This window comes from Furipterus horrens, unplaced genomic scaffold (genome assembly GCF_987537825.1).
Source record: "Furipterus horrens unplaced genomic scaffold, mFurHor1.1.pri manual_scaffold_4, whole genome shotgun sequence".
In the NCBI taxonomy this organism is placed as follows: Eukaryota; Metazoa; Chordata; class Mammalia; order Chiroptera; family Furipteridae; genus Furipterus; species Furipterus horrens.
The window spans coordinates 193,875,355-193,889,219 of record NW_028327174.1 but is presented as its reverse complement, the minus strand read 5'-3'; the positions used below and the strand labels follow the sequence as shown (position 1 = coordinate 193,889,219).

The window sequence follows — 13,865 nt, the reverse complement described above, 5'->3', positions numbered from 1 at the left end:
TCTTGATTTCTAGCACCATAGATAGGGTTGCCTATTTATCAACTTTAAATGAATGGAAACATCCAGGACTTCCTGTACTCAGTGTTGTGTATGTGAGATTCATCCTGTTGATGGCAGTAGCTGTAGTTGGTTCATTCCCAGAGCTGGGTATAGTATCCCAACAAGATCACAATGGATCTGGGTTTTGTTTTGTTTTGTAACTATGTTTAAAGAGCCTTAGGCAATGTTACAAAAACCAAGCATTTAGAGTAATCTTTCACAGTGCAAGCATAATTGATTTTTTGCCTTCTACACATAATCATCTTGAAATGCTAAAAGTGAGTTCCAACTGTGGTTCTTTTGAGACGCTGCAGATGCATGGGGGATGACTTACCTTCTCAGAGGATTCTTTGGAACCAGTTGGATGTGGCTTGAGCATTGGAGCATCCGGGGTCCAGTCTGTTGGGGAGACTTCTCCATGGACTTCCACAAACTGGAGTGCCCTCACCAGGCGGTGGGTCTCTTCTACACTTTGGTCCAGTGGGAGATGACTGATGGGCAAATGCCTGATGTCTCCATTGGGGTCAGTTATGGAGAGACCCCTTGGCCCTGGCTGGGTTTCTCTGCGTGTCATCTGGATACACCAAGGTTGCGTGTTTGATCCCCAGTCAGGGCACAGACAAGAAGCAACCAATGAATGCATAGATAAGTGGAACAAGGAGTGGATGTCTTTCTCCCTGCCCCCTTCCTCTGTCTTTCTAAAATCAATCAATAAATTTAAAAAATAAAAAAGAAAGAGACCACTTAGTGCACGACCATAGCCTTAGGAAGTCTGTTCAGTCAAGTCTGACAACAGCGCTGTGTTCACGGGGCCCAAACCGCCATTCTTCTTCGTGTGCTGACGCACGCAAGATGGCCCAAGCGGGGCCCCTGAAACTGCAATAACTTCACCGTTCACATGGGCTTCGTCACTGAAGGCAGTCATTTCCATGGGACACACAAGGGGGAAAGCCCAAGGATAGGAGGACAGCATCAAATATTTCCCCGTAGAGTCACCGAAGCTCAGTTCTGTGCACTCTCCGTTGATAAGGGCTGTACCCCAACAATGCGTGTGCGCCGGGTGAAGGCGGGGCCGCGGCAGGGGGAACTGGAACTAACGGGCGAATTTCGCTTAATTGGAAGCAGACCGCAGTACATCTGCCAGGCACGCCCTGCCCGCGCGGCAGGCCTAAGCGCTGCAGAGGCACAGATGCTCCCCGAAGTGGCGCTCACATGTTGGGCAACCTAGCCCGGGGCACCTTTCCCGCGTGGCCGCCCGCTTCTGCGCACTCGGCTGGCATGTTGCGCGCGCGCGCGCGCCGGGAGAATTGTGGGGCACGGGGCGGGGCTGGAGAGCGGGGAACGTTCTAGAGGGGCCTGGGATCGTTTCCAGTTTTGGGTGTCCTCGGAATGTTCTAGCCCATGTGCCTTGGCGAGCTTATGTGCATTTTATCTGGGGCAGAGACCTAGAGTGGAATGACTGGGACAGAAGGTGTGAAATTTGTTCAGCTTGGGATGACACCAGCAGGAAAGATTTCAACAAGTTGTTGGGAAGCACTTCCAGACCTTAAAGTTCATGGCCAACCAGTTTACGTCCCCAGAGGAGGAGGCTGTGAAATTTGCTTTGGAGCCCTTGCTGGGTGGCTCGGTTGGTTGGAGCAGCCCCCCGTGCACCCAAAGGTTGCAGGTTTGATCCCCAGTCAGGGCACATATCTAGGTACCTAAGCTATGGGTTCGATCCCTGGTCGGGGCGGATACAGGAGACAACTGACAGATGTTTCTCTGCCTCTCCGTCTTCTTCTCTCTTTAAAATCAGTAGAACGTATCCTTGGGTGGGGATTTAAAATTTTTGCTTTGGAAAACAAGAGGAAGATGCTGACTAGACAGCCCTTGGGCGTGGGGCCAGCCCTTGGCTTCTTTCTGTTGGGTTTGGTCCCCTCTCCTTGGTCTGGGGCTTCCAGACTGTACGTACACCTGCGAGGTGTCTGAGGGACTGGGCGGCGGGGCTCTGCGCCTCCCCTCCCCACGTTAGCCCAAGGGCTCCGCGGCCTCTGTTTCACACAGTGGAGTTCTGAGAATGATTTCATATGTTTTTGAAAGAGTTTTCGTTGGGTGTTTGAAAGTGCACTGCTCTGAGGTCCCTTCCAGCTGGAAAATTCTATTCTGGGAGCAGGAGGTGGGTGTGGGAAGGGTTAAGCATTATTCAGCCAAAGAGCTGGGCTGGGCCTTATGACCTTTTAAAGTTCTTATAGCTTGGTTTGCAGAGCGGGAGATCTTATAACATTCTGTTAAAATAGTGTTCAAACAAAACAACTTCCAAAGGGCTAAGGGCTGTAGAGAACAGGCTTCACTCTGAGGAATGCTTAGGTAGCATTTCAGCAAGCTTTGGGGGCACTGTACTTCACCCACCCCTCTTCATTGAAAAGTTTTGTTTGTTTTTTTTAATTTAATTTTTTTTTTTTACTTCTCCACTGGCTGTTCCTAGTAATAGGGTTGTTTGGGTTCAGAACAGTTCCCATTTTTGCCAAGGAGCGGGTGATGTGAGTGTCTGGTGTGTCCCTCTCTGGGGCAGTGGCCTTCCCTTCTCCAACAGCTGGCCTCATTTGGGCCTGTAGTTTTACTTGCTGAAGAAGGGTGGGCCATTCATGGGCCCAGAGAGAAGCATCTCTGCCTTGGCCTGTAGCTCAGAGTCAGCAGGCCTGATAAACAGCCTGTTTCCCGGGGCCAGCAGCAAGGAACAAAGCCTCTGGCTGCTCTGGGATTTGCCTGCCCCAGTCTTCCTGAAACAGCTGTTTATTCTTTTGACAGGAGTTGGACCACAGCACCTTCCCTTCCTCCGAGCCCTGCCTCCTTCTGCGGAACGAAGCTCAATAGAACTTTGTTTGTTTTGCCTTTTACTCTGAGGGGAGAGAAGCAGACGATGAGGTATGTGAAATGTTGAAATGATTTACCGCTGCCTTGTCGGGGTCACTGGGGGAACTGCGAGCAGGCTGTGGTGTGTGGATCCACCTAGGGGAGGACCCTCGTTCTCCCCTTAACCTCTTGCCAGCCCCCCCTCAGTAGTTCCGGAAGAAGCAAAAGTCGTCATCGTCCCCCCCCCCCCCCCCCGGCATGGGATCTAGAAGTGGGGGCTGGTGGGATGCTGTGGATTTTGCTTCCCCTGGAAGTACCTCATGGGGCTGTGGCTGTGGCCTGGGGTTTTTTCTGCAGAAGTCAGAGTGACCATGCGCGAGCCTGGCTGTGGGGCCGCGTTGTGGGTGGATGGATGTGGAGCCCTCCCGGGACGGTAGCCCCTTTGTTTACCTTACGTTATTTCTCTTGGAAAAACCCTTGCACAATGTCTGGGCTAGGCAGCAAGGCAAAGCTGGCTGGATCCAGGCTTGAGATTTCCTGAAGGGACTCAAGAAAAGGCATGACAAGATTACCTCAGAGAACAGGTTCCGTTCGTGACGGCTGGAGTGACACTTAGCCATGTATTTAGTCTGAGAACTTGTCTATTAGCTTGTTGGTTTCCTCTGTCTGTGTTTACCTGCCCCTCATGATGAAAAACAGAACTGCAAACAGCCTTCCATGCACTTTTTTTTCCCCAGAACTAGTGCTAGGGTTCTTCCCATGGGCAGCATTTCCCTATAATGTCCACCAACTTATTTATTAAATATTTAATTAATTCACTTATATTACAGAGAGTGGGAAAGGGGGAGAGAGACACAGAGAGATGGAAACACTGACTTGTTGTTCCACTCGTTTATGCATTTATTGGTTGAGTCCTGTATGTACCCTGATCAGAGATCAAACCCACAACCTTGGCATATCAGGACGACACTCTTAACCAACTGAGCTACCCGGCCAGGGCCTATGCCCACCAATTCAGAGGCTTCCAGGTAAAGCAGCACTTTCCTTCCTCACCCGCCTGGGAGTCAGAGGGTCTGCTTTTCAAATTGGCATCCCTTTCTAGGTGAGACCTGCCATCTCAGCCTCCTCTGAAGCTCAGTTTCCTCATCAAAAAAGCTGTTACTCTGACCTTGGTGGGTGATTAACAAATAAAAGAGAGGAAGACCTACAGCAGGCATGCAGGAGGCGCCTGGGAATGGCAGAAGAGCCAGTGCTCCCCAGATAGTCAGAGGAGAAGCCAGCCCCTGTGATTGGCCAGCTTTGAGTCAGTCACTATGTGATAATCATGAGAGGCAAAATGAGAGGGTGTCCCAAAGAGACCTGAGCGATTAGTCTGGGTAGGCCTTCATGTTTTCTGAGAAGAGAGTGGTGAAAATGGTGGGCACCAGAAGCTGATGCCTGGGACCTGAATCCCGGCTCCACTACTTTATGCTGTGTGACATCGGGCAAGTTATTTAACCTCTCTGAGCCTCCATTTTCATGTCTTTAAAGTGGGGATAATTCTACAGTGATTTCAGGATTGTTGTGAGGCTTAACTTGAGAGACTGATGGTAAAGTGTTTAGCCCAGGGCCTGGCCTGGTTCATTCAGGGAGCATCCAGCTGTTGTTAGGGCCTAAAGCTTATTCAATTTTCAGGGCCCTCTTTAGAAAATAATGCAAAGTTGCAAATACAATATTAGGCATGGAAATGGATACAGTTGATCCTTGAACAACACAGGTTTGAACTGCACAGGTCCACTTATACGTGGATTTTTTCCAATAAATACTGTATATATATTTTTTCCTTATGATTTTCTTAACATTTTCTTTTCTCTAGCTTACTTCACTGCAAAAATACAGTATATAATACATATAACATAGAAATATGGGTTAATCTGCTATTTGTGTTATCGGTAAGGCTTCCATCAACAGTAGGCTATGAGTGGTTAAGTTTTTGGGGAGTCAAAAGTCATATACAGATTTTCAACTGCAGGGGCATTGGCACCCCTAATCCCTGCATTGCTCAAGGGTCAACTGTATTTAAATATGAGCAGACATATCACAATAAATAACAAAAACTGACATACTCCAAACAGGACAAAATTTAGAAAGCATGATGAGAAAATAATGTAAAAATTATATTACTTAGTTGTCTCATGCACCTGTCATATTTTGGCTGTATACTCTTGGGTTGCCTCTTCATTTGTCAATGAGTTTGTATCATCTTTTTATATTTTAAGATTTTATTTAGTTACTTTTTAGAGAGAGGGGAAGGGAGGGAGAAAGAGGGAGAGAAACATCAGTGTGTAAGAGATATATTGATCGGTTGCCTCTTGCACACCCCCAGCAGGAAAACCTGGCCTGCAACCCAGGCATGTGCCCTGAGTGGGAATCAAACCGGCCACCTTTTGGTTCACAGGCTGACGCTCAACCTATTGAGCCACACCAGCCAGGGCTGTAGTATCATTTTAAATAGAAATGAAAGAAAGACAAATCAGTTTTGCCTCTAGCATGCTTAATTCGTGGTTGCTTTTTATTACTGAGAGTTTAGAGAAGTTCCTTTCAGCTTCATACCTTGTGGGTAAGTCTTCAGCAGTTTCTTGTTCAGGTGGCCCCAGCCAGAGCACCAGAGGGCTCAGCTGCTGACCCTGCATGAGGTGGGGTGGAGGGTGTGGGCACGAGGTGGCAGTGTCCTGATCCCCGTGAGCCCGGAGCAGGGAGCAGAGCAGCATCAAGTTCAGCGCTTTTCTCCTTGGGATCAAAGTGGGAGGCTCCTGGATGCGCAGTAAGGCCCACCTGGGGGCCGCTTGTTACTGGGGCCCAGGCGGGTGTACAGGTAGTGGGGTCAGGTCAGTCCCTCAGACACACCTGCAGCCCCAGCCCAGGCACCAAGGCTGGAGTGACTGGCCCAGGCAGGGGAACACTCCTCACCTCTGGGAAGCTTCAGGCCTTACCCACTCCTGACCCTAGTCCGCAAGGGGGCCTGGCACCCGGCTTTATTCTCTTCTGGGGAAGGGGGCCTCTGCGTTCAACGCGTGTTGGTGGGTGATCTTATCATTTGGTCACCACTCTAAGGAATCTATGGGGCCATTGTTGTAAGACGTGCTCCATGTGGTGTATAATGAGACTTCCAACCAGTGGTTGATATCTCATCCACATCCTGGGTCAGTGAGGAAAGCCTGTCATGGAGAGTTAAGTCTGAATGACTTCTCTCAGTGATGGAGAGAACAAGGCCAGAGACACCCGTGACCCTGGTTTCCAACACCTGCTCCGTGTGGAAGGTGGGGCTGGTCAGTTTCAGCTTCCTTCCCTGCCCAACCCGAGCCGTGGGCAGTGGGGAGGGGAGCGGACTCACAAAGTCACAGTGGGGGTGGGGTGGGGTTCTCCCTGGAGCTTCTGTGTAGTGCTACCCTGGGGGACCCACACGCCTCTCTGAGAGGAAGCCACATCTCTGCCTTCAGAGCCCTCTGTGGAGCATTTACTGACCCTGGGCGCAATGTGCTTCATGCACACGGTCTCCTTTTGAATTTTCAAGATACCCAGAGGAGGGTGCTTGTACCTGTAAACAGAGTACAGAATCAGAGAACGGGCCCCAGGCCTGTGTCCGGGACTGCTGATTTCAGTCAGCACTGGCCTAATTTCTCCCCGGAATGCCTGATCTAAATATTGCAATGGCAGATGTGGAAGACAGAATATAGGAGTTTTGTTCAAGGTCTTTAGTACCCAGTTTGCTCCTGTGGCCTCCCCTGCCCCTTACCTGTTCACAACACTTGTCACTCAAGAGTCTTTGACCCCATCTCAATCGTCCAGGGGTGACTGGGGCTGGAGCAAGCAGGGCAGCTCCAGGGAGCAGGGCACCGGTTCCAGGGGCAAGGGGTGGAACCACAGGCCGAGAGGAAGATTGGGTTTCCTCTGCCACTGCAGATTCCGGCTCTCGGAGATAATGGCTTTTCCAGGGCTTCTGAGTGCTGTTATTCAGCTGAGACGTCCACCTTCCCCTGCCATGAGATAAGAGGAAACAAGGTCCACAGTCCAGTAGAATTCCTTTCAGAGGGGTTTCTGTTTGGAAGGAATACCTTCACTTAGCCCAGACTAAAGGGGTGTGTGTGTGTGTGTGTATTGTTGTTGTTCTTTGTGTGACAGGTGGAAGGAAGTGTTAATTAATGAGCCACTGGAAAAGAAACAGAGCGGAAAAGGAAGAGGAGGAAGGAAAGTGGAGAAATAAAGGGCTTTATAAGGTGACCCTGCCCTTAGAAATGCCCCCAGGTTTTTAGCACGTGTTCCAGGACAGGGGTGTGACATGTAGTTTATTTTGGGTACAGGCGCTGAGTTCTGGGAGGTAGGATGAATTCCCAGGGAAACAATGAGCTCTGGGACAGGAGGGCCTGAGAGGTGGTGGGAAGGCTCTGGTAGGACTAGGGGTGGCTGACTGCACCACGTCCTCTGAGGTGTGGGGGCCAGGTGACCCGGAGTAATAGGCTCCCACATGAGGTAGGGTGTCAATATTCACTAGTCCTAATTAGCAACCCCACATTTTCTAGCTGGTGGTTAAGATCATCAGCCATCCATCTTCAGAATTACAGTTTTGAAAATCCTGAAACAAACATGTAAGAGAAAGACTTTTAGATCACACTGGCTGCCAAATGCCTCATTTTTGTCCAGAGAGAAATATAGAAGTGTTCTCAAAGACTCATTGGCCACCCTGCCAACCCGTTCTTCTCTGGAGGTGTGCATTCCAGATCCCAGGAAGCATGTCTGCACCCATTTCTAGTGCTTTGCTAAAGGATATGACATTGGCTCCCTGGGTAGCTTGCAGTCGGAAGTCTCCCACGAGAGTGACAGCTGGCCACAGCCAAAAGTAAGCTGAGTCAAGCAATCTGTGAAGTCCAGAAGGAACGGGCTTCATGAATAGCCTCTGATGCTAATTTCTGAAATGAAAAATCATAACCCCTTTGCATGGAGAGGGGATTAGGAGATGTGTCTGATGTTGGCTCGTCCTGATGAGAGCCTCAGTGTTTTCTGCCATGAGAATTTGCATGTCTCTCCATTTAACGTTTCTCATCCTGGGGGACAGGTGCATTTGCTCCTCGGTCAGTGGGGCTGGTAAAGCCTGGGACGCACACTGTGCTGGCCTTCTCAGCACAGGCAGGGTGTTGTCGCAGCGCCCCCGCCCTGATCAAAGAAAGTCAGTCTCCTCTCACTTCTGTGAGCTCTTCGAGGTGCTGCAGCATGGAGCAGACGGGTGACCTTCAGAGCCCCTAATCTCCTTCTCCCTGCGCTCAGTTGTTTCCCATGTTCTTGTTCCAGAACCCTCATTTCTTTCCATCAGATATGGTTTGAGCTCTGGCTAAATATCGGGCACTGTGCTCTCTCACTGGTCCTCCCGACAGCCTGTTTTCTGGACAATAATAATAAGAATGAGCATGTTTTGCACCTTTATATGGTGCCAGGCACGATGCTAAGTATTTTATGGACATTATCTCTTACAATCATGGCCATTTTCATCTCCATTTTAGAGACAAGGAAACCAATTTAATAAGATCCATTACACGTCCACAATCCCTTTTCTGAACTCCCAGGGCCTGGAAGGCAGAAGGTGCCGGTTATATATCATATATTATGTAGCACCCCCAGTGCAGTAGCACCAAATAATGAAATGCATCCATATTTATGCAAAGAAACATCTAAACGGTCTCACTAAGTAGGGTAAGGATTATAAACAGCCTCACGTCAGGACCATAATGCCAACTGAATTACAGAAAGGCCTTTTGGTTTTCAGAGCTTTCTGGAGATGTGGATGAGGGACTGCCGCATGTTCAGGGTTCCCCAGTTTTGTGTATATCAGAGCTGGGATGCCAGTCCCCGCCTCATTCCAAAGCCTGTGTGTTTGGTCACTCTCCACACTTCCAGGAGTGAAGGCTTCAGCGTGGAGAGGTGGCCACAGTCTCAGTCCAGATCTGTTTGCTCCCAAACCCAGGACTTTTCTAGCGCTCAATGCTAGTGCTATCGATGTAGATTTCAAGTGGTGTTTTTCCAGCAGGGAGGCGGAGCCACATGCAGTTGCATTTTGTGGCTTTGCCACAGGCCCTAAGCCATATGTGCCAGCCAGCACGAGGTCCTCAAAGGGAAGAAGCTCAAGACTGAGGTTTACATGGTCCCCAACAGGCCCACCTTCTTGTGCCTGTGGAAGAGCACCGATCATAGGGACATCTGAAAGCTGGTTGAGCTATGACCTCGAGTTCAGCACTGGCTTTTCCGTTTCCAAACACAGCGCACTTTCTAAGGAAGGAGGACTAGAGTATCGTGGCTGATACCCATGTTCTTTAATTGAATTTATAATAAAAGTGATGTAGCATATGAGATCCGAGAGTGGAATCCCCTAAGATCCTCTCTGAAAGGACAAATTTCAGTGTCATTTTCATTTTCCTTAATTCACTCACCAAACATTTACAGCGGGCCTCATCTGCTCCACCTGAGGCGCCGGCGGTTCAGGGTTGAAAAGGACATCCCTCTGGCTCTCAGGAGGCTCTGACTGACCAGGGGGAGACAGAGCCACATGTGGATGTTCCCACGTGAGCCACCTCCCAAGGGGGTGTGCACAGCAATGTGAACGGAGTGACAAGGGAGCCAGAGGAGTGAAAGGACACTTCACTGGTGATCGGGGCAGGCGTAGGAAATGGCTTCATAAAGGCCATGACATTTGATGAGCGGCGCAGCTGGCCGCTCTCTCCTCCTGGCTTCTGGGCGTCCACCTTTTGGTTTTTCTCCTGCCCCCCAGGCCTCTTCTTCTCACCTCCTTTTCTGTCCTGTCTCTAAATGCCACTTCAGCCCAGCGACCTCTTCCTTCCTTTTTCTCATCCTCTCTGTAGGTGACAGGTGACGGAATTCCCTTCCTTCCACCTTAAATGCTGCCCATGTGGACGATGCTTCCAGTCGCATGTCCCGCCCACATCTCCCCGATGAACTTCAGACCTGTCATCTCCATTGGGGTGTTCACGCATTCCTAGAACGGAACATGTCCAAACGGGTATTCATGATTCTCGTCCCCAAACCTGGTCCTCCCGAAGCCCACCTGAGGAAATGCTACAACCTACCTGCTTAAACAGAAACCTCGCTTCTTCCCTCTCCCTCATCCCTGATGACTAAATTACCAGCCAAACTCTATCAGTTCTCTCTTTAAAGTATAGGCATTCATTGACTTCTCTCCACCTCCTCTACCTCCTTTTCAGCACAGGCCACCCCTTATTTTTTGGCCATTGGAACAGCCTGCCACCTCATGTCCCTGTGTCTGCCCTTGTCCCCACACTCATTCCCTACCCCCAGTGCTCCCAGCACCCCCTGGGGTCTCTGAACGGAGTCGGGTCATGTGATGTCCCAGCTTTAGATGCTTTTGTGGGTCCCCATCCCCTTTCCATGCCTTCCCAGGCTCCATCTGCCCTGCCCACCCCGTTCTTGTTCCAGCTACTCAGGTGAAAGAACATCACTTTTTTTTCTTGTTCGGGCTTTTTGCATTTGTCTTTTTTTCAAACACCACAAGCTCTTTCTCCTGTCAGCCTGAAATACTCTCATCCCTTCTCACAGCATGCTTTTTACCCCTTGCCATCCCATCTGCATGCCTTGGGAAGCTTCGGTCACCCCCCCAGCAAGGCCTTCCCTGACCACCCTAATTAAAGTACTTCCCACCTGCTGTTCCCCACCCAGCACCCCTTATCTCTCAACCACAGTAAATACAGCAATCAAGAAATGCTATGTGCTTACTGTGCCCCGGTTGTTTGCTTGCTGTGGGTGTGGAGGGGAAAAGCCGGGTGGGTGTGGGAAGTGGGTGAGCCTAGATTGTCAAGGACTTAGTGGCCCCCCCTCTGAGCACGGGGCATGTGGTCACTGTATGAAGGGGAGCAAAGCTAGGAAATGGGTGGTCCCTGCTAGCATTTGCTGAGAGGTGGGCGATCTGAGTTCAGGCAGCGGGCGGCCATGGGAACCATTCACAGTTACTCCCGCACACTTCCCATCCATGGTGGCCCTCACGATCTTCCAGGTACTTCCCGTCTGAGCCCCAAAATGGCCTTAGCACCATTCCCAACACAAGAGTCCTTTCAATTCATCAAACTGGCCTAATTTGCCATTGCAGCCCTATGCAATTTAAGGTAAAGCACACTCCTTAGTTCACGTTAAATATTCATGAACATTTCCTTTTAGAGAGGATATAGGTAGAAGCATTTCTTAAAAACCATATCTGGCTCGGGATTTATTGAGTCTCTTTTCCCCATGTTTTTCTCTTTCCCCAGGAGAAAATAATGAATGTCAAAGGCAGAGTGATTTTGTCAATGCTGGTCGTCTCAACTGTAATTCTTGTGTTTTGGGAATACATCAACAGGTAACTATGAAACACGGTGAAATGATATGGATGAAAGTTAACCTCCTGGTGTTAGCCAAGTCACCACGCTGAATTAGAGGCAGACCTAACTGAAATCATAAAGAGGGAGATCCCACCCGTTCTGTATCCCTGAGCTCTGAACTGTCTTCATTTTTTTTTAATCTTTATTTTTTTCCCATTACCCTTTCGTCCCCTTATACCCTCTTCCCCCCTAGCATTCGCCACCCTGTTGTCCAAGTCCGTGAGTCCTTTTTCCTTTTTGTTCAATACCTCCACCCCCTAACACCCCCCCGCCCCCCACTACCTGTCCTCTGCTCTCCATCTACGAGTCTGTCCCCATTTTCCTTGTTAGTTCAGTTTAGCCCTGAATTGTCTTGAGAAGCATTAGAGCTCCAAGTACCTTCTGGCTAATTATCTTCCTTCCTGACATGTTCCTAATGTCTTGATTTTTGTACTCTTGCAGTTCTGGGCAGGCTAGATCCAGAAATAGTAAGGCCTTATTAAGCCCCAAAATGTAATTTAAAACTATTCGTATGGCCAGATCCAGAAATTACCTTAAGGCATTTCAGACACAAATCCCATGAGAAATCCACCCTGATTTGTGCAATTCTGAGATATTTTCAGTTTAAAGGAGTAACTCAAGTTGTTGACTTTTGCTGCAAAATACACTTGAGTCGCCGGTGATTTATTTGTGCCTGGCTAAAACTTTTCTTTTTTAACTCTGGAAGCAAAGTGAATTAAACATTTCTGAGTGCATTCCCCAAAAGCCGCTTCTGTGCTTTTGGAAACTACAGTGCCTCGCAGGTTCCAGCTGGAGAGGCTTCTGACAGAAAGAAGTCGCCACAAGCAGCTGCAGAAACGCACGATGCCTTTGACTATAAAAGCACTGGTACAGTTCAGCCAGAAAGTCCGCTGTACACCTCCGGGCAGGGAGAGCTGTTCTGGCACCATTAATATTTTCGTGGTGCAGTGTTTAAGTAGTCTCCGAGTTCATAGTGCCGGCCTGAATTAACATTTGAATGTCTTCCAGTTCTTAAATTCTAAGACTGGATGAGCCAACAGGACCATCTTGGCTACTAAAAAAGGAACTGCACCCTGAGGTCCATCAATAGAAGGAGAATCGTTCGAGAATTGGAAGCTGTTTTTCCCCCAGGGTGCTGCATAGATCTAACTGCTTCTGGAGTGTCCTTCTGTTTCATTCTGAACAACTCATTTTTAAGAAAAACAAGACAAGTGTGACAAGTGTGACCAAGTTAGAGGGATCAACAGAGCAGATCTTTCAAATTGAGGAAACTGGGGTACATGGTCAGAAGACACGATGAACCAGAGTTGGGTGAAGGGACCTCGGGCCTCCCTTATGGACTCAAGAGCTGAGGAGATATCCTGGCTGGAGTCTGGGCTGGTCCTATGCCACCATTTACTTCCTCTGTGACGTCAGGCAACTTACCCAGCCACTCTGTTCCTTATGTTCCCTATCTTTAAAAAATGGGATAATAATTTAGTACCTGCCTCATAGGATTGCTGGGAGGATTAAATAAGTTATTGTATGTAAAGCCGTTAGGGCAATGTCTGGAACTTAATAAGCACTCAAGATGCTGGCTGCGGTGTGTATCATCATCTTCATCATCGCCATCACCATCACCCTCTGCTCCGGAGGACAGGCCAGGACAGGGGATTTTGGCAGCTTGAAGGAAGAACTCTAGCAGTTGGAAGAATCTGACAACAGAACAAGTGCCCTTGGGGGTCCTGGCCTGAGTTAGGTTGCTTGTGGGGATAATCTTCGAAGTGTGAGTGCTTGCCTGGATAATTTGGTGTTCTGAATTGCAGTCGGAGCTGTGCTTCCATATCTGGGAGGTTCACAACATTTAAATATGGAGCCAAAGACACAAATGTGCATGTTGGCACTGGCCTTCCATCCAGAAGGTCATTTTGCAGTGCTAGGCGCAGTCTTTGCTCGGTCGCCAGAGCATGTTCTGGCTCCTCATCAGGGCCATGTGGCACCCGGACTGTGGCCACATCATTACTCTGTGGGAAGAATCTGTTTGAACACCTGCAAGGGGCTCAAAAGGCAGCAGACCCCTGGCCGCCTTGTCAACTGGCTGTGTGATGATTTGAGGTGTGCTGAGGGTACTAACCTTAGACAGGTGGGCAGTGCAGGGCGAAAAGGGATTTTAAAATAACCTAACGGAACTCGTCAACTGCTGTTAGCAGAGCACCCTGAAAGAACATCATCCGGGACAGCATTTGGTCTGAGGCTGGATGAAAAAAAGTTCTTAGAATTTCAGAGCTGGAGGAAAGTTATTAGTAAAAGAAGAACGATGGTGATGGCGAGTATGGTGACGGCAGCTAGTCATTATCGAGCGCTGGCGTGTGCCGGGAACTGTGCTATGCCCTCCCTCCAGCTCTTACCATAGCCCTGCAAGGGAGGGAGTAGTCCCAGTTTCTAGGTGAGGAACGCTGCATCTCAGAGGCTCTGATCTGGACGACGTGTTTGGCTCTGCAGTCCTGCATTGTTTTGTTTTCTGGGGGAAGGTAAATCCTGTGTGAAGGATGGCTGGGCCCTAGTGATCTCAGGAGGTTCATGGCAGGGGACCCATGTTAA

At 49.3% G+C, this 13,865-nt stretch overlaps 1 protein-coding gene across 4 annotated transcripts in view; it reads left to right on the top strand.

The window, feature by feature from the left end:
* Positions 1-13,865, top strand: part of GGTA1 (glycoprotein alpha-galactosyltransferase 1 (inactive)) — a 54,215-nt gene that overhangs the window by 25,753 nt on the left and 14,597 nt on the right. The window contains exons 1-3 of one of the 4 annotated variants that reach the window (XM_090274662.1): positions 2,322-2,385; positions 2,827-2,943; positions 11,175-11,263. In XM_090274662.1, the coding sequence (XP_090130788.1) occupies positions 11,184-11,263 (80 nt within the window). In that variant the 5' untranslated portion in view covers positions 2,322-2,385; positions 2,827-2,943; positions 11,175-11,183. Of the gene's footprint in view, positions 1-2,321; positions 2,386-2,527; positions 2,559-2,826; positions 2,944-11,174; positions 11,264-13,865 lie in introns of those variants that run through there. The other 3 variants (XM_090274665.1, XM_090274664.1, XM_090274666.1) reach the window with 3 other exon arrangements.